The sequence below is a fragment of the Thalassophryne amazonica genome, chromosome 1 (assembly GCF_902500255.1).
Source record: "Thalassophryne amazonica chromosome 1, fThaAma1.1, whole genome shotgun sequence".
NCBI classification, from domain to species: Eukaryota; Metazoa; Chordata; class Actinopteri; order Batrachoidiformes; family Batrachoididae; genus Thalassophryne; species Thalassophryne amazonica.
This window is the reverse complement of record NC_047103.1, coordinates 159132397-159152361: the sequence shown is the minus strand read 5'-3', so window position 1 is coordinate 159152361 and position 19965 is coordinate 159132397. Positions and strand designations below refer to the sequence as shown.

The 19965-nt window shown below is 42.1% G+C and overlaps 1 protein-coding gene across 3 annotated transcripts in view; it reads right to left on the bottom strand.

Annotated features, from left to right (window-relative positions):
• The window catches only part of nrp2a (neuropilin 2a), a 174351-nt gene that overhangs the window by 17785 nt on the left and 136601 nt on the right, over positions 1-19965 (bottom strand). For all 3 annotated transcript variants that reach the window (XM_034177397.1, XM_034177390.1, XM_034177401.1), the window contains 4 exons: positions 15947-16027; positions 15624-15728; positions 3703-3968; positions 3240-3336 (listed from right to left, as the gene is read on the bottom strand). In XM_034177397.1, coding sequence (XP_034033288.1) covers positions 3240-3336; positions 3703-3968; positions 15624-15728; positions 15947-16027 — 549 coding nt within the window. The remainder of the gene's footprint in view (positions 1-3239; positions 3337-3702; positions 3969-15623; positions 15729-15946; positions 16028-19965) is intronic.

The following is a 19965-nucleotide window of genomic DNA, read 5'->3' as shown; positions in this document are numbered from 1 at the left end:
ACCACCTTAATGAACTCCATCTACATTTGATTTCTGATTGTGTAACACCTCTACATGTAACCTGTTCCTCCTAAAGTTGGGCAGCAGGACATGTCCGGATGTAGATTCTCTCAAGACTCACAATGACGAACGCAATACTTGTTTGTTTTATTGCATGCCCTTCTGTCTATTCCTACTGTTCTATGCAGCGATGTGACACTAAAATTTCCCTATTGAGGGATGAATAAAGGCTTTTCTTATCTTATCTTAAACAGGCTAAAAAATGCAACAACAAAAGTCTTTACCTCAAGCTGCTGGTATAACACACACACACTGGCTGCTCCTTACAGAACACAAGTTGGAGATGATGACACTGGAGTTTGAGGCTCTGAACCCTCGGCTCGGGCTCTGATCTGGTTAAGACCCGCTCCAAAGCTCCTGCCTGGGTGAGATTAAGGAGGCTACAGTGGGGTCACACGGGGCACCCACAAACTTGCTTGGGAAGCAGCCTGTCTCCTAATTCCCTTTGACGCTTTGGGAAATGATCTGTTTACAAATACGACACCGAAGCGAGGGCCAGAGAGAGATGGAGATGGAGAGAGAAAAGAGAAGAAGAGAAATCTAATGAAACATAGATTAGCATCGCTGGGGCCCACAGGGCGTTTATGGCCTAGTTTTCCTATTCTTTTCTTTTCTTCTGGCGTCGGAGTAGACACCACTCCTCCCTCTCCATCCCGCTTTCATCTCTGAATTTGGTGGGTGTGTCGGAAGAAAGAAGTTGGACTGGGAGGGTGAAGGAGAGAAAGGAGGAGCAGGAGAAGGATGTTCAGGCTGAAAGCGGGAACCCAGACTGATGAGGAGCGAGACGATGATGTTGATGGTGGCGTTGATAGAAGCTGGGTGTTGGTGGAATAAATGTGCATTTTTTTTAAGATACCCTCATTCATGTCAAAGTTTTGGGTAAGCTGTCTTCTTCTGTGTGTCAAACGCTTGGACTTGCAAAGACCTCGACAGTATGAAAGCGTCTTCCCAGGAGGTTTGCACGGCTGCCTGTTTGTTGCGTTGTTTGTTTGTCTGTTACTAGGATTACTCAAAACTTTATGGACAGTTTTTCATGAGGCCTGGTGGAGGGGTGGGGCACAGGCCAACAAAGAACTCGTTAAATTTTTTTTCTGTATCCAGCAAAGGTTTTCTGTCCTTGTTCAGCTTTGATAGATAAAGTTTTTCATTTTTTTTTCAGCATTTTTGACAGTTTATTGTGAAATAAAACATGCATCTCAATAAAAGAACAAACAAACCAAACACATGGGTGGAACAGGTGCCAGTGTTTAACAAGACTCACATCAGCTTCACATTGCAGAATCTTTGGATAAACACCAACACCAACAGGCCTCAGGGACTATAGAGGACTGAATTCTTCGAGGAGCAGGTAGCTCAGCGGGATAAGGAGTTGGGTTACCAATATATATATATATATATATATAAAAACCTGGGTTTAATTCCCTGTCTGTGCCCAAGGAGGTGAGATGAAATGTGCAGAGTATATGTATGGGTAATCCAAATGTGCCCATACCCATTTTTTTTGAGCCTTTCATTACTTCATTGTCACTCTCTAATTAATTAAGTACTGCAAATATTCTTAAAACTGCTGGGTTTTGCCATAGCTGCTCTGTGTCGGCGTGCCACACACTCAGTACTACCCCCAGGCACGCACAAAAATGTCTTGTACCTACAGTCACGCCCTAATATTATTCCCTGCAACCAGTCCAGACATGTCCAGTAGGTGGCAGACATGATATGATTTTTACTGTCCTATAGAGGTCCAGAGGCAGCAGCTAGTCAGCTCTGTCTCAGCCTGATCCCATCAGCTCTCAGAAGCTAAGCCTGGTTAGTATTTGGACGGGCGACGTCTGCGGAACACCAGGGCCTGTGTGTGTTTCTTCAGGTAAAACTGGAGCTGTATCAGGAAGAGCATCCTGCGTAAAACGTGTCGCCAAATACCAATGCAGATCTGTGCTGTATGCGCTGTGGCGTCCCCAAACAAAACAGGAGCAGCTGAAAAGACAACATATAGGCCCTGAGGCCCTTTGGTGTCGGTGTCGCCTACTGAACGGTCTGCCCCTAAACTCAGTCCACCCTGTCTTCACTGCGCATGCATCATTAGCCTTGGCTCACGGATGATCATTTCGTTTCTGCTTCAAACTCCACTCCTGTCATCATCTATCTCAGCGACAGATATCTGAAGCTTTTGTACAACAATCATTTCCACATATATTCATAATTATTTCATCATAAAAGATGGAGGAAGCGATCAGAGCGCCGCGGCTAAACAAGCTGCTAGCTGATGCTTTCACTGCGCGTCGGTCATTTCACGGAATTTCACTGAGTTTCTGCTTAAAACCAACTTTAGAATGATTTAAGTGTTAATAATCCCATTAATCCATTTGATCGCTTCGGGTGAAGAGACTCCGCCTCAGACGTGCTGCTGTGGCCCGAAAAGATGCATGCGAAGTGAAGCAAGGCAGACCAATTTTTAGGGGGGGACCGTTCGATCTGTGACACCGCTGCTTATCTCTAGATTATCTCTATTATTATTATGACTCGCCCTGGATGGGACGTCAGTCTGACGTCGGTTACTTCCCCAGTCAAGGCTGGTTTGCATTATAGCTGGATGCACTGACACAACGCAGGTTAAGTGTCTCCATTCTACACACTGGCAGGCCAGCTCCTTATCCAGTGTGCTACCTGCTCTACAGTGCAGAGACGACATTTACAGGGCACGTGCCAAGGAATAATCAGTAAAGAGCAGTGTATTTAGTCTGCTCTCACTTAATGCCCTCATTTCATCTGTCAGCAAAAATCCTCTTTTAACGTGGCGCCTCACCAGCTGCTTCCTGACCAGTGCTTCATCAACTTTGTTTTCTTGAATTTTATCACAGATTTTGGAGTTTCCAAACAACTTGGTGCTTTCCAGCCTGAAACACAGACATGCGTGGTTCACACACCCTGATGTGAATCGTATGGCGTTGTGTGACATGTTTGTGGTGGATAGTGGCAAGAGCTACTCTAAATGCCACACACGCACACACCTTCTGTGTGAGGGGAGCTTAAGAAATGACACGTCTGTGTGGAATACACCACATCAGTAAGATGAAGCTTGATTTGTGTGTGGTGCAAACTTTAAGGGTTACGACAACGTTTGGGCAATTCATGGAAGTCAGTGCGATGGTGCGAATCGTGGCCATGTTTATGTAACTTACGTGTGCACTCCTCCAGAGGGGTGCTGGAGCTCATGTGGACGTTGTCTATCCAGATGTGTCCTCTGTTGCCGTGTTCAAAGAAAGCTTCTATCACGACCTACAGGCCGAACAAGGAAGAGGAAGAAAATGTCAAAAACGGGGACGAGCAGGAGGAAGAGGCGGAGAAACAGGATGAAACTTAATCCAGAGTCTGTGGTTTCAAAGTTGCTCTCAAGCATTGCAATTATCTTCTGCTTCCTCACAAGCTTATTTAAGGTACGTTTTTATGAGTGCACAAATTGCTTGTGAGGCGAAGAGAGCTTGTTCTGAAGTCAAATCTGGATTAAGGTGAAGGGGAGGTTAAAGCTGACGTCTTCTCCGTGTTTTGATGAATGTGCCGTGATTAAGACACCTTCCTCTTTCTGGGGAGACAGCTGACCTTAGCAACGCAGTCATCACGCAGCGTACTATTAAACTTTACTACCTGGAAGTCTTTAGGGGAGCGAGGCAGGATGGTGCGTCCGTCCTTCCAGATGGGGCCTTGGTCATTTTTCAGTGTCCACAGGAGGGTTTCCTCGTGTTGGTCGTCCCGGAGCAGGACCCTCAGGTGACCTTGGGCCTCGCCCCAGAGCTGGTAGGAGAAGAGGAGGCAGAGCGGGCCGGTGTCGGCCGTCACCACCGGGCTCAGGAGTCGGGCTCGCTGCTGCTCCGTCTTCAGGCTGGCATCCACATACAGGTAGCTGTTAAGTTCTGATGGAGACACATCCAAAAGAGAAATCCTTTACGAAAATTAATTATTATTAAAATTTGATCATGTTTCTGACTTTTTGATTGAGTGCAAATATATACATTTTTTGCTAGTGGCCAAGTGGTTAGTGCACTTGACTGCAGTGTGGAAGGTTCACGGTTCAAACCGCACCCATGTGATGTGGAATTGCATCAGGAAGGGCATCCGGTGTAAAACTTGTGCCAAATCAACATGCAGATCCATTTGGATTTGATGTGGGCAGCTGAAGGGACTTACTTTACTGCACACGCACACACACACACACACACACACACACACACACACACACACACACACACACACACACACACATATATATTCATCTTAACTTTAGCCCGCTCCACTGGCCTTTGATCCTGATGCTATCTTATGATTACTAACCCAACCTTTGAACCTGATGACAGAACTTTGATCTTGATCACCTGTGCCTCATCACGTCTCTGACTTTTGATTGTTATCTCAGATCTTTGGTTTTGATCCTACTTTTGATCTTCTCCACTGACCTTTGATCCTGACTGCTGCACTTTGACCCAGATTATTGGCCTTTGAAGCAGATTGCTGAACATTGGTGCTGATGATCATTTTTCATCATGTTTCTGAGTTTTTGATCATTATCTTGAAGCTTTCATTTCGATCTTATCTTTGATCTTGATTGTTGATCTTTGATCCAGATGACTTAACTCTGATCCTTTAAAAAAAAAATCCTTGGATACTATAATAGTAATTAATAATTCATAATAATGTTGCACAATTCTGTGAACAAATAAGTGTGAAAGGCCAACCTCTTTGGTAGAAGTAATTAAGAAAAATGTGAAATTTACATGAGCTATCATTGTAATAACCACATTTTTTTAGACCTCAAACCACTTGGTTAGGAGGTCCTTGAGGACGAGGTTGAGAAGTACTGTTTTATATTTAAATTATTTTTGTATGAATACTGTGCATGTAAGGCCAAGTTGAAAAGCTGGCTATTTTTCAAATTCTTGGAAAATTGAACTTGCAGAGTTTCAACTAAAAGCTACAATATTCAAGAAAGATGTTGAGTCAGAAATGATAAGGACCGTTTTTTTTTAGTCTCATTTTCCTGTGTGCTACAGACAAAAACAATTTGAGGGAAAAACTGATATAATAGGTTTTCATTTCAGCGTTTCAGGCAATAAAAACTAGCAAATTTGAAAGGCGGATGATAGCCAGTGTAAATGATTGTTGCTCAAATGAGTTTGTGTAGCACAAGTGGAACACAAACACACACTGTGTGTGTGTGTGTCCCAAAATCCCAGGCTCACATGCAAAAATGTTTTTTCACACAGTTAAACGCATATAAGCGTCACACTTAAAACAAAAAAGTAACAAATCAACGGCCACTAACAGGAACGGAACACAATAGTTACACCAAACAATACGGATATGACACATATAAACACAAGTAGCAGAAAAATAGGGCGTCATTCATACACGAAGGGCGACCACAACTCCAGCCAAGACCCTCGGGACCGATTTCTCTTAATTCTCTTCTGGGTATGTGACTGAAACAATGGAACGGCCCAATGAAACGCACGCCACTTCGTTTGTTTACATTAGAGGATGTTTAGTTTGCAAACTGGATGCCAACATGAACTGTATTGTGAGAGCGTCAGATCAGTGAGTTTATGTGTGGGAGAAAAAGCGTCTGTGTGCCCGAGGAGTGCATGTATGAGAGAGTCACTCAGTGAGGCGTCGGTGAAGAATTCCTTAAGTGGGCCCTGTGGGAAAACAGTCCACAGATTAAATCACCTGCTTCATCGTCAACAAGTGTGGCTGTTTACATTACAGACAAATCTGAGACAAATCTGTCACTGTCCGTCTTTGATTTACTTTCTGGGTGGAACATGACGTCGGCTGTTTACTGAATGTTTAAACTCTTTATATTCAGTTGGGCTGCCGCCAAGTTTTGAAGCACTTTCTACAAATCCACTCCCAATTCATGATCACGATGTTTAAACAAATTCTGACAAAAACAATGCAATAACGTTTAGCCACCACCTACACCATCATAAAAAACAAAACAAAACACACCTACAGTATGTACCATGAGACAAACAGGCCACACAGCAACTGGCTGACGTTCTAACGTTTGGTTTAAGCTTTTATTGAAGTAAATGGATCAGGTACAATTTCTATTGTACTTGGATGTGTCAGGTCATGTCAGATATGGGAACATACACTGATACTACATGTCGCCACATTCACCACACTACAAACCGCTTTGGATCCTGGATGCAACCACCCACAAGTAGTGTTTCTGCAGTTGCTGGGGTCCTCCACACTGAAGCACTGCACCACATGACCAAAAATGTTGTAGGTGGTGTGTGTCACCATACAAGTGATGCTTCCCATCTGAGTCACATTAATTAACCCCTTGTTTGACACAAATTCATTCCAGTGGTACCCAAGGATCCTCCAAAGAGACCTTGTACCAAAGGCATCAGTTAATTCCTTTCACTCTAGTCAGCATATTCGCCAAATTTTTCACAAGTCAGCATACACTGGCTAAATCGTCAAGCTGTGACAGCCCTATTAAGAAGAAGAAGGGCCTTTATTGTACATACATACAACAAAATGTGTCCTCTCATCTTAATTACAGTTAGACGCAATCCAACCACTAGGAGGCGAGGCCGGCCACAGTCCGGCGCCTGGGGACCAACTCCAGATGTAGAGACGCTGCCTAGGTTGGAAAAAGAAGCAGACCCTAAATAAGCATGTTTTTGATTGTGGAAGAAAACTCCACACAGAGAGGCCAGGAAGTGATCCCACGACCTTCGTGCTGTGAGGCAACTGTGCTAACCACTAAGCCACCATAATTTCCAAGTCTCACAACCGTACAGTAAAACAGGAAGCAGCAGGACCACAAAGACTTAGAGCTTTATTCTCCTGCAAAGATATCAGCATCGCACATGGCCTTTCAACCTCAGTCGTCTAAATGATGGATGTAGTGTGGTTACAGCGTCGTGCCATGCATAAGACAAGGCGGGGCCTTAGTCAGGAAATGGCTCTCCCTTTGTGATTTGTATTACTTTAATATTCAGTGACTTCAAGTGCCCTCCAAAAGTAATGGAACACTTGGTATGTCACACATTTCAATTTGTTTATGCCATTTCAAATACAGAAAATACAAAAAATAAAAATAAAATACATTTTCTTTTACCAAAACATCAAATCTAGGTTTGCATCTCAGATGTACCTTCAATCAATCAATCAATCAATCAATTTTTTATATAGCGCCAAATCACAACAAACAGTTGCCCCAAGGCGCTTTATATTGTAAGGCAAGGCCATACAATAATTATGTAAAACCCCAACGGTCAAAACGACCCCCCGTGAGCAAGCACTTGGCTACAGTGGGAAGGAAAAATTCCCTTTTAACAGGAAGAAACCTCCAGCAGAACCAGGCTCAGGGAGGGGCAGTCTTCTGCTGGGACTGGTTGGGGCTGAGGGAGAGAACCAGGAAAAAGACATGCTGTGGAGGGGAGCAGAGATCGATCACTAATGATTAAATGCAGAGTGGTGCATACAGAGCAAAAAGAGAAAGAAACAGTGCATCATGGGAACCCCCCAGCAGTCTACATCTATAGCAGCATAACTAAGGGATGGTTCAGGGTCACCTGATCCAGCCCTAACTATAAGCTTTAGCAAAAAGGAAAGTTTTAAGCCTAATCTTAAAAGTAGAGAGGGTGTCTGTCTCCCTGATCTGAATTGGGAGCTGGTTCCACAGCAGAGGAGCCTGAAAGCTGAAGGCTCTGCCTCCCATTCTACTCTTACAAACCCTAGGAACTACAAGTAAGCCTGCAGTCAGAGCGAAGTGCTCTATTGGGGTGATATGGTACTACGAGGTCCCTAAGATAAGATGGGACCTGATTATTCAAAACCTTATAAGTAAGAAGAAGAATTTTAAATTCTATTCTAGAATTAACAGGAAGCCAATGAAGAGAGGCCAATATGGGTGAGATATGCTCGCTCCTTCTAGACCCCGTTAGTACTCTAGCTGCAGCATTTTGAATTAACTGAAGGCTTTTTAGGGAACTTTTAGGACAACCTGATAATAATGAATTACAATAGTCCAGCCTAGAGGAAATAAATGCATGAATTAGTTTTTCAGCATCACTCTGAGACAAGACCTTTCTGATTTTAGAGATATTGCGTAAATGCAAAAAAGCAGTCCTACATATTTGTTTAATATGCGCTTTGAATGACATATCCTGATCAAAAATGACTCCAAGATTTCTCACAGTATTACTAGAGGTCAGGGTAATGCCATCCAGAGTAAGGATCTGGTTAGACACTAAGATTTGTGGGGCCAAGTACAATAACTTCAGTTTTATCTGAGTTTAAAAGCAGGAAATTAGAGGTCATCCATGTCTTTATGTCTGTAAGACAATCCTGCAGTTTAGCTAATTGGTGTGTGTCCTCTGGCTTCATGGATAGATAAAGCTGGGTATCATCTGCGTAACAATGAAAATTTAAGCAATACCGTCTAATAATACTGCCTAAGGGAAGCGTGTATAAAGTGAATAAAATTGGTCCTAGCACAGAACCTTGTGGAACTCCATAATTAACTTTAGTCTGTGAAGAAGATTCCCCATTTACATGAACAAATTGTAATCTATTAGACAAATATGATTCAAACCACCGCAGCGCAGTGCCTTTAATACCTATGGCATGCTCTAATCTCTGTAATAAAATTTTATGGTCAACAGTATCAAAAGCAGCACTGAGGTCTAACAGAACAAGCACAGAGATGAGTCCACTGTCCGAGGCCATAAGAAGATCATTTGTAACCTTCACTAATGCTGTTTCTGTACTATGATGAATTCTAAAACCTGACTGAAACTCTTCAAATAGACCATTCCTCTGCAGATGATCAGTTAGCTGTTTTACAACTACCCTTTCAAGAATTTTTGAGAGAAAAGGAAGGTTGGAGATTGGCCTATAATTAGCTAAGATAGCTGGGTCAAGTGATGGCTTTTTAAGTAATGGTTTAATTACTGCCACCTTAAAAGCCTGTGGTACATAGCCAACTAACAAAGATAGACTGATCATATTTAAGATCGAAGCATTAAATAATGGTAGGGCTTCCTTGAGCAGCCTGGTAGGAATGGGGTCTAATAAACATGTTGATGGTTTGGATGAAGTAACTAATGAAAATAACTCAGACAGAACAATCGGAGAGAAAGAGTCTAACCAAATACCGGCATCACTGAAAGCAGGCAAAGATAACGATACGTCTTTGGGATGGTTATGAGTAATTTTTTCTCTAATAGTTAAAATTTTGTTAGCAAAGAAAGTCATGAAGTCATTACTAGTTAAAGTTAATGGAATACTCAGCTCAATAGAGCTCTGACTCTTTGTCAGCCTGGCTACAGTGCTGAAAAGAAACCTGGGGTTGTTCTTATTTTCTTCAATTAGTGATGAGTAGAAAGATGTCCTAGCTTTACGGAGGGCTTTTTTATAGAGCAACAGACTCTTTTTCCAGGCTAAGTGAAGATCTTCTAAATTAGTGAGACGCCATTTCCTCTCCAACTTACGGGTTATCTGCTTTAAGCTACGAGTTTGTGAGTTATACCATGGAGTCAGGCACTTCTGATTTAAAGCTCTCTTTTTCAGAGGAGCTACAGCATCCAAAGTTGTCTTCAATGAGGATGTAAAACTATTGACGAGATACTCTATCTCACTTACAGAGTTTAGGTAGCTACTCTGCACTGTGTTGGTATATGGCATTAGAGAACATAAAGAAGGAATCATATCCTTAAACCTAGTTACAGCGCTTTCTGAAAGACTTCTAGTGTAATGAAACTTATTCCCCACTGCTGGGTAGTCCATCAGAGTAAATGTAAATGTTATTAAGAAATGATCAGACAGAAGGGAGTTTTCAGGGAATACTGTTAAGTCTTCTATTTCCATACCATAAGTCAGAACAAGATCTAAGATATGATTAAAGTGGTGGGTGGACTCATTTACTTTTTGAGCAAAGCCAATAGAGTCTAATAATAGATTAAATGCAGTGTTGAGGCTGTCATTCTCAGCATCTGTGTGGATGTTAAAATCGCCCACTATAATTATCTTATCTGAGCTAAGCACTAAGTCAGACAAAAGGTCTGAAAATTCACAGAGAAACTCACAGTAACGACCAGGTGGACGATAGACAATAACAAATAAAACTGGTTTTTGGGACTTCCAATTTGGATGGACAAGACTAAGAGTCAAGCTTTCAAATGAATTAAAGCTCTGTCTGGGTTTTTGATTAATTAATAAGCTGGAATGGAAGATTGCTGCTAATCCTCCGCCCCGGCCCATGCTACGAGCATTCTGACAGTTAGTGTGACTCAGGGGTGTTGACTCATTTAAACCAGGTTTCTGTAAGGCAGAATAAATCAATATGTTGATCAATTATTATATCATTTACCAACAGGGACTTAGAAGAGAGAGACCTAATGTTTAATAGACCACATTTAACTGTTTTAGTCTGTGGTGCAGTTGAAGGTGTTATATTATTTTTTCTTTTTGAATTTTTATGCTTAAATAGATTTTTGCTGGTTATTGGTGGTCTGGGAGCAGGCACCGTCTCTATGGGGATGGGGTAATGAGGGGATGGCAGGGGGAGAGAAGCTGCAGAGAGGTGTGTAAGACTACAACTCTGCTTCTCCTTCTGGCAAACTGTAGCTGAACATTCAGGTCTTTCTTTTAAGAAAATCCTCCTTTATACCACGTCATCATGAAGCTGTATAACTGGGGATACAAAATGCAAAACATGCACTGTGCACAATTTCTCCAGTCACACTCACAGAAGCCTGTAACTTCTTCTGGGTTGTCTGGGTGTCTTGGTGGCTTTCCTCACTCTTCTTTTTCTTGCACAGTCACTCAGTTTTTTGAGAACTGTCTACTCCACACAGATTTACCACAGAGTGCCATACTGTTTGTATTTCTCCATAACTGATGTAAATAAAGTTCAAGACATATCCAGTGACTTGGAATTGTTCATGTATCCATCCCCTGACTTGTCTGAAGAAAACTGACGCTAAAACTGATTATTTACAGGTATTATACCAAAGGAGCCCATTACTTATGCAACCCATCATCTTGACTTTTATATTTTTAATGAATTTATCTCAAACTGTACAGATTTGCGGTGAGTTTGAATTTAAGGAAGATAGCTTTAGAAATGTTTATACTGAGAAGCCCGATTTACTTTTTACCTTTGTACCATAGAGTGCCATATTGTTTGAATTTCTTCATAACTCATGTAAATAAAGTCCAAGACATATTCAGTGACTTGGAAATGTGCATGTATCCATCCTCTGACTTGTCTGAAGAAAACTGGCAATTAAACTCATTATTTACAGAAATTATACCAAAGTGTTCCATGACTTATGCAATGACTTATCTTGACTTTTATATTTTTAATTAATCTATATCAAGGCCTAAAGATTTGCTTTCAGTTTGAATTTGAGGAAGGTAATTTTAGAAATTTATATTTTTTGTATTTTTTGTATTTGAAATGGCATAAACAAATTAAAATGTGTGAAATACCAAGTGTTCCAATACCTTTGGAAGGCACTGTATGTGACACAACAGATTATTTCTAAGAAAATTTTTAAGAAAACTAGTTTTTTTGTGTGTGTTTGTTTTGGCTACAGAGGAGGGCTGGTCTTTTCAAACCAGATTTTTCATTGGAACATGGTTCCAGATTTTCAGAAGGTGATGCTGTGATTTAAAGTGCCTATGAAACATTAAATGTGGATGTGCGACTGGTCTATGCAATACAAAGAACAGGAAACCCCAGATTACAACACACAGAGAAGTTTCATTTTCCACGCAGGACGCCATCTCCCCAATAAATCTTTACAGAGAACATAGTTTTTCGCTGCTACGTTAATGTTGAAAATGTCATTTATAGGACCTTTAAGAGCTGAACAATGAATGATGGTATCATCTGTCAGAAAGCATTTTTGTGTGTAACTTTTTCTGGGTTTTTATTTTCATTACTCGGAGCATCAACTTTAAATCCAAGTCACGTTACACATGCGCACGTGCACATTTTGAGAGCGATCCTGTTCGATACAGTCAACTGGTTGGCATGATAACCTTTCGCTGTGAGTTTGCTTCCATGTGTGCAGTCTACTCAGTGGCATCCGGAGGGACGCATCTTCCTCCGACTTGACAGCTCCCCTCTGCCCGCCATACGCTCAGACTCGCCTGTGTGCGACACTCCAGACGGTAAGTGTGACAGTGCGTCCCTTGGCCTTTCGCAGCCTCGTACTCTGCTTTGCTGCAGTTTTTTTTTCTCCTCTATACACCCCTAAACAGAACATGCGAGGGGTGTTAACATCACTTGAACGTATTCACTAAAGACTCTTCATCCTCTCTATCTCGTGTTGAAACGCGGATTCTTGTGGCGAGCCCCCTGTTGTTGCGCCTCTTGTTCATCAGACAGCTCATAATCGAGACTGCCTTTCCGTACATGGCACAACAAAAAGCTTCGTTAATCTATTTTGCAGCCGCCTCATGCAGTGAGAAGCAAACAAGGATTTCATTTATGAAGCCTATTAGCACATTTTTTGCACGTAAGGGAAAATTAAACCCTGAGTTTTGTGATGTTTCACTCCAGCTCTGCAACTTATTTCATGACTGAGGTCAAGAGATGAGGAGATTTTTGTTTGTGGGCCTTGTGAAAGAATGGAATTCTACCGCGGATTAAACTGCGATCCGATAGCGGTGGAATAACAAGCCGGTTTGGCTGAGACTTTTGACCTTTGACACTTCAAGGAAAATCAAAGGGAGGTATTGTGTGTCAAAACAGTCACATGTGAGAGCTACAACCTGACTAATCTAAGCAAACCTTTCGAATCCGGCTGTCGTGAAAGAAGCTGCTTTGAAGCTTCGATCAAACGGGTCACAGTTTGGAAAAATGACCTTTGAAATCTGTCGTCCTGCTGAACACGGTACAAGTCACAACCCAAACTTGACAAAAAGTTTAATTAGCTCCAGGAAATGCGAAATATTCCACTGCATTTTATTTACAACACAAGAAACTGGTTTGGGTTAATGTTTTTAACCAGAGTGTGAATAAAATTACAAACAGAACCACTGTAATAATCCTTTAATCCAAGAGGAAACCCCTGCTATAGCTTTTAATAACACGCCAAAAGCTGGACGTTTGATCCGCACGTATATATAATTATTTCTTCAAGGAGATTGAGTAGATGGAAGTCTGCAGTGCATCATTTGGGATTGGCCTGAGGTAACGGAGAGGCGGGAACAGACAGCTGGGAATAGCTGCTCCTCTTTGGATTCTCCCACTCGGAATTTAACTGGAGCTACCGGGTCTTAACTCCTTGCTTTCCCGTGTGTGACGAGTGATATGTCGGGCATTTTGACACAGAGAGAGGGGAGCATGGACAGAGGCGACAGTGGCCACACGGGAGGCTCAGCACAGCGGCGGTGTCACGTTCCCTTTGATTTCCTCTTTTCATTTTTGTTCTGATTCATTTGGAAAAAAGCATCGTGTCTGGCAGACGACGCCATTGATACATTAGACCGGTTTCAATTTAAGGAGTTATTTTAATCAAACTGGAAAAAAGGACTCGCAGAAAGGGAACACTTGCATGCACACTTGGCCACCATGCCACAGAAAAAAAAACAAAAAACAAGAAAATACAACTTAAAATGTCCAATTGTACAAACTCATTTGTCAATATGGTTGCAGTTTCATGTTAACCCTTTATGAACTACAGGGGCTTTGCTTTTTTTTTTTTTTTTTTTTTAGCTATTTTTACAAACTATACCTACAAAAGTGACTTTAAAATTTACAGCATGTCCAGAACCAACAGTACTGAGAAAGTGACGATGTGCTTTAGCTCACAGCCAGGAAAAATCTTGGAAAATTTGAAAATCCCTATCTTTAACACTGAACAAATTTTTAAAAATTCATAACTCTGTCAAAAATATTAAATTTATTTCATATTTGACAGCATTATGTAGGATGATGTCCTTTATTGACTGACAAAGTTTGATCCAGACTGATCCAGATTACAGATTTTGTGGCCATTTAAATTTAACACTGAAAACCCCATTTAATGTATATTTGACATTATAGCTTAATCAAACGTGCCCCAGTCACTCTCATAATTGAAGGTGAGGTGCAGACTGGCACTCACTATTGCCTGACAAAGTTTGAACCAGATCTGATCTGGACTGTGGACTTTGTGGATATTTGAATTTAATATTGAAAAGCCCATCTGATGTACATTTTGCATTATATCTCAATCAAAAGTGCCTCAATCACTCTCATTTTTCTGTTATGGATTTACCTACACCACCATGGATGGAGGTTCCATTTTTTATGCCTGTTCATCTATATATATTCTAGTCATCAGTCGGAAACAAAGTGCCAAAAAGTAATGACAAATTGACAAATTGTGCATAGCAGAGATAACTAATGTTCTGTGAAAATGATCTGAAAAAGAATTCAGAAACCGAAAAAGTAGAACCCCTCCCGCCCCCGAAAACACCACACAAAAAATCCTTTGATTCAAGTGCATGAACAAAGTACATACTCCTGACATTTGATCACATCTAATTTAGCTTATGAAAAGTCACTTCTAACAGGACTTTGACCCTGAAAATTGTTTTACAAGGTAAAATTTTGTGGAATCGGAAACTAGTGTTGGTGGAGGTTTGCGCTCTACGAGTGCGGTGATGTAGTTTCTTATGCCTTCAATCCCGACATAACTGCGTGCTCTGCGAGACGCATCCACTGTGCGTTCATACTCCCTGTATCATGCACAAATACTAGAGGAGCTACGACCACTACCTTTGCAACCCCTCACCCCCAGGACTAAACCAAACCAATTTTTTTAGGTTCCTTAGATGACCTCAAAACACAATCAGGATGTCCCCCAAAATAAAAACTGGCCTCAAGCCAGTTAGTCAAGATGGCGTCCAAACTGGCCACCAAAATGTGGTTTTTCACTAAAACAACATATCACTTTCACTTTAAACAACATATAAACAACTTAAATATCACAGAGATTCAATGGGAAGACCATTGCAGATCACAGCAAACTCATTTGTGCCTAAACTAAATTCATTCATAGGTTTAAGATTCAAAATGGTGTCCAAAATGGCCACCAATAGACACTTATTAAAATACATAGTAGGAAGTTGTTTATATGTTGTTTAAAGGTGTTTTAGTGAGAAAAACCCTATTTCGGCGGGCATCTTGGACGCCATCTTGGATAACTGGCTTGAAGCCAGTTTTTATTTTTGGGAAAATCCTGATTGTGTTTTGGGGTCATCTAAGGAACCTAAAAAAGTTGGTTTAGTTTAGTCCTGGGGGGGTGCAAAGGTGGTGGTTGTAGCTCCCCTAGTAAAATGTCTGCACTGGAGAAACATGCAAACATCTGAGCAGCAGCAAAATCACTGGGACACCTTAAAGGGTAACGTTCATCCAACTCGTACAGGTCTGTGTCCATCAAATGCTTCAGACACAAAGGAAACCGTATCAGCGGGTCTGAGTGTTTGTGCTCAGCAGATAGAAGCAGCGAGTGTGGTAGAATGTGGAAGTGAGTGATGAGGAGACTCACCGTGGCTGTGCAGAGACCAGGGGAGAGGGGTGTTGGGGTCATGAGTCCACCCACACAGGCCGTGCTCAAAGTCACACACGTCGTCTAATGGAGGAGGACTGGACACTGGAGGTGGAACATAGGACGGTAAAGATGGAGACGGAGTAAAAGGCCAGTGAGGAATGGCCAACCACAGTCACGTCACAGAACGAACAGCTGCTCCACAAAACGTCACACGTCCACATTCAAAGGCTTTCAACCTAATAATACTGCTAATTTAGCTTTACCGCTGCTCTCATCCGCACTTTTAAAAAAGTTTTTGTCAGTGGCTCATCGCTTCTCACCTGTAGTCGAAATGGGAAGAGTACTGGTTTCCATGCCAACGGGCAAAGTGGGCGTGGCTGTCTCTGCTGGTGTGCTTGTTTCTGCAGAAGCAAACACAAATATCACCTCCGGTCAAACACAACAAGACTCAACCGCAATGCAAGAAGGAGATACGTATGTTTAAGACGTGACAGAGGTGATGGTTCTCTGATTCACAGCAGCTCAGATACGAATCGTGCAAGTCTGCGAGCTGCAGACAAGCGATTTTAGGTCACAATCTTAAGTCGTGATGCTACCAACACACGGCGCACTCCTCACGCCGTCGCTCCTATCCAGTGCACCCATGTCATGTGATGTTGACCAAATTAATTGAATTAGTCATGTACAGATGCTCCTGTACATGTTAATGATTGCTTGCGCTTAATTCAACCTACCTCCACCTCAGCGTCCGCCAACACGCCGACATCAGTTGAGGGATCGGCAACGCAGGCTTTGTCGGCTTTTTATTAATCTAGCAGTTTGTGCCGGATGGCCTTCGTGATGCAACATGTGTACCTCCTGATGTTTAAGGCAGTTTGCTCCGCAGGAACTTGGGTCATTTTAGGACGTCTGACACCTTTCCTCATGTCTCCACCACACAATCCACCCCTGAAGGGTGCCACTTTTCTGTGGCAGAATAAATCCATGTTCCAGGGTAGGTACTGTTGCGTGTCACTGAAAAAATTCACCAGGCGGGGCTCTATGCTGACTGGTTCTTAACTCACACAGGAGAAGGTGACAAGCGCCAAGTCAGACTAGCACAACAACAGCAGAAGGACCAAAAACAGAATATGGGGAACAGAGGTGACAGGTTGGCTTTCTTCTTGATGGACGAGGTCCAGCGAGGATTCCCATCCTTCAGGAAGAATGACAAATTCTACGTTACGGCCGAAACTGTGAATGAATTATTACATCACTGCAATGGAGACACAGTGGCTGAGGAGGCCAATTACAGGGTCACGCCTCTAAATGTTCAAGACATCTGGGAAATAGGTTGAATTCTGGAGGTGGAATGCACCTTTTCTAAGCAGTTTCCCAGTCAAGCACTTATTAGAGCTCTGCTAAACTTCAGAGATCTGATGGGACCAGGTGTGCACTGTGCACAGAGCGGCACAGCCACAGCCTGCCTTTCTGCACCTCCCTAGAACACCTTTTTTATTCAATGATCCCTGTGATTTAAAAACACAAAAATAAAAAAAAAATGTTTTCACTCAAAAAACTGACACACTGGATGAACTCAATCCAATTATGTACAGGATTTCCATCTAATAAATCTATGTAGCCCCAACTCAAATAAAACACATCAATGCAAGATAATGTAATTTAATTTAGTTAGGACTACATAGATTTATTAGATGAAATCCTGCCCATAATTGAATTAAATTCATCCAATGAGTTATTTGTTTGAGTGATCACTCAAAAAACTGAGTAATTGGATTGGATTTCCATGTAACAAATATATGTAGCCCCAACTCAAATAAAACACATCAATGCAAGATAATGTAATTTAATTTAGTTGGGGCTACATATATTTATTAGATGGAAATCCTGCCCATAATTGAATTGAATTCATCCAGTGAGTTATTTGTTTGAGTGATCACTCAAAAAACTGACTCATTGGATTGGATTTCCATGTAATAAATATATGTAGCCCCAACTCAAATAAAGCACATCCATACAAGATAATGTAATTTAATTTAGTTGGGACTACATATAGTTATTAGATGGAAATCCTGCCCATAATTGAATTGAATTCATCCAGTGAGTTATTTGTTTGAGTAAAAGTAAGTCCCTTCGGCTGCTCCCTTGTCTGCACTCGGGGTCGCCACAGCAAATCCAAGGTGGATCTGCATGTTGAATTGGCACAGGTTTTACGCCGGATGCCCTTCCTGACGCAACTCCACATTACATGGAGAAATCTGGCAGGGGTGGGATTTGAACCCGGAACCTTCTGCACTGAAACCAAGCACATTAACCACGTGGCCACCACCCCCTCTGAGTTATTTGTTTGAGTGATCACTCAAAAAACTGACTCATTGGATTGGATTTCCATGTAATAAATATATGTAGCCCAACTCAAATAAAACACATCAATGCAAGATAATGTAATTTAATTTAGTTGGGGCTACATATATTTATTAGATGGAAATCCTGCAAATAATTGAATTGAGTTCATCCAAAGAGTCATTTTTGAGTATGTGAGCTGCAGTGCAACCAGATATTTCAAAAGCTTTTAAATACAACAACTTTACTTTAATATTAACACCTTTAATTCAATAAAAGCAGCAGAGGCTCATTTTAACAGTTCTCAGGGGAGATTTAAAAAGGGAATTTAAAGACTTTAATTGCTGCTTTAAGTATCTTGTGTTGACTTTATAACCACAATTCAGCACAGATGCAGAAATCCCCAGTGGCCTGAATTAAAATACATCATCACGAACGACATCAAACCAACTCTCTTGTCTCCTGTTTCCATGTGACCATCCCGCCAAGAGCGTCACAGACAGGCGGAGGCGGGTTCACGTGGCTCCAGGGCACCCGAGGGGGCCCCTGTCACGTGTCGGGATGCTCAGGCGTCACACAAATGCAAATATGTAAACACACAGAGTCGCGTGTGCACGCATACGCCGCTAAGGCTGACGGATGGATGTGTTTAACACACTCCGCTCGACCTTGGACGAGGGTGATGGCACTCTGGGACCTGCTGCTGCTGCTCGGTTTGCTGCAGAGCGTTTGAGGTATCGCATGCACATTACTGAGGTTCTCCTTCACTTCATTAGTCATGCACTTGGAAGGATAACAAACACAAAGTGAAACAGAAGAGGGTTTGTTCCCCCGCCCCCACCCACCCCATCCTCAAGTTTAATTTAAAAGCATGCACATCACACAGAAAGACCAACAACAAACAAATAAATAAGGCAGCAATTAAGACACATCAGACAGGTGCGCAGCACACGTGTTGAGCAGGCTGCCGTTGGAATGTGGAGTGGGAGATAGCATTATTAGCAGCAGATGGCTGAGCTGCAGCTCGCTATGGCGGTTTATGCAGAGTTCTGTGACACGTCAGCGTTCCAGAGGCAACTTAACGAAAGATGCAAATACATCAAGTGAATCATCCGTGTCAGCTTCTCTGCCTCTGACTTCTGTAGGAATCGTGTGAATTTGTGAATTTCACTTTTGTCACATCGCTCACGTCGGATGCAGTTAAAACCAGTCGTGTGCTACAGTTTGAACCAGTCAAAACCAGTTTATCAGAAACAAAACTGGGAAGCTGCAGCTCGTGTTGTGTGTGTGAGAAGGAGGATCACATCAAAGGTTGACATTTTATTCTCTTGTGATTTACGTGGTCCATAATGTGCTTATTATAACACGGAGAGTCATTTACATCGGGTTCATGTTAAACATCCCCAGAGATAAGGAGGAACTAAAGGCATCAAGATGTGCTCCGAACAAACACGACTTCCTTTTATGACTTCATCATGACACCACTTATACCAATCAATCACAAGTATTTGGCTGATCATAATAAACTTGGGATCATCTCTCTGGCCTTTTTGGGCACTGAGATAAGGAGAAACTACATCGTTTGCACCATGTTTTTGTTGACCTTCACCGATCCTCTCCAAAAGATAATTATCTTAGGATAGTAAATCCCTTTAACTACTCTCTTGTTTTCCCTTGGTGTCGCCACAGATTTGAGGTGGATCTACATGTTGATGTGGCACAGGTTTCACACCAGGTGACCTTCCTGATGCGACTCCATTTTACACAGAGACTGAGCAGAAGTGGGTTTAAACTGGAAACCTTCCACACTCCAAACACCAGCACCCCTGCCTAATCATCTCAAGAAATGTACTCATTTTGTTATACCCATGTAGTCCAATTAAGGGTCACAAAGGAGCTGGAGCCAATTTCAAGAGACATAGGGCGAGAGCATGGGCTCAATTTGGTGGGGGATAGGGGGGACATGTCCCCCCCCCACCTTTTCAACCAGGGGGGA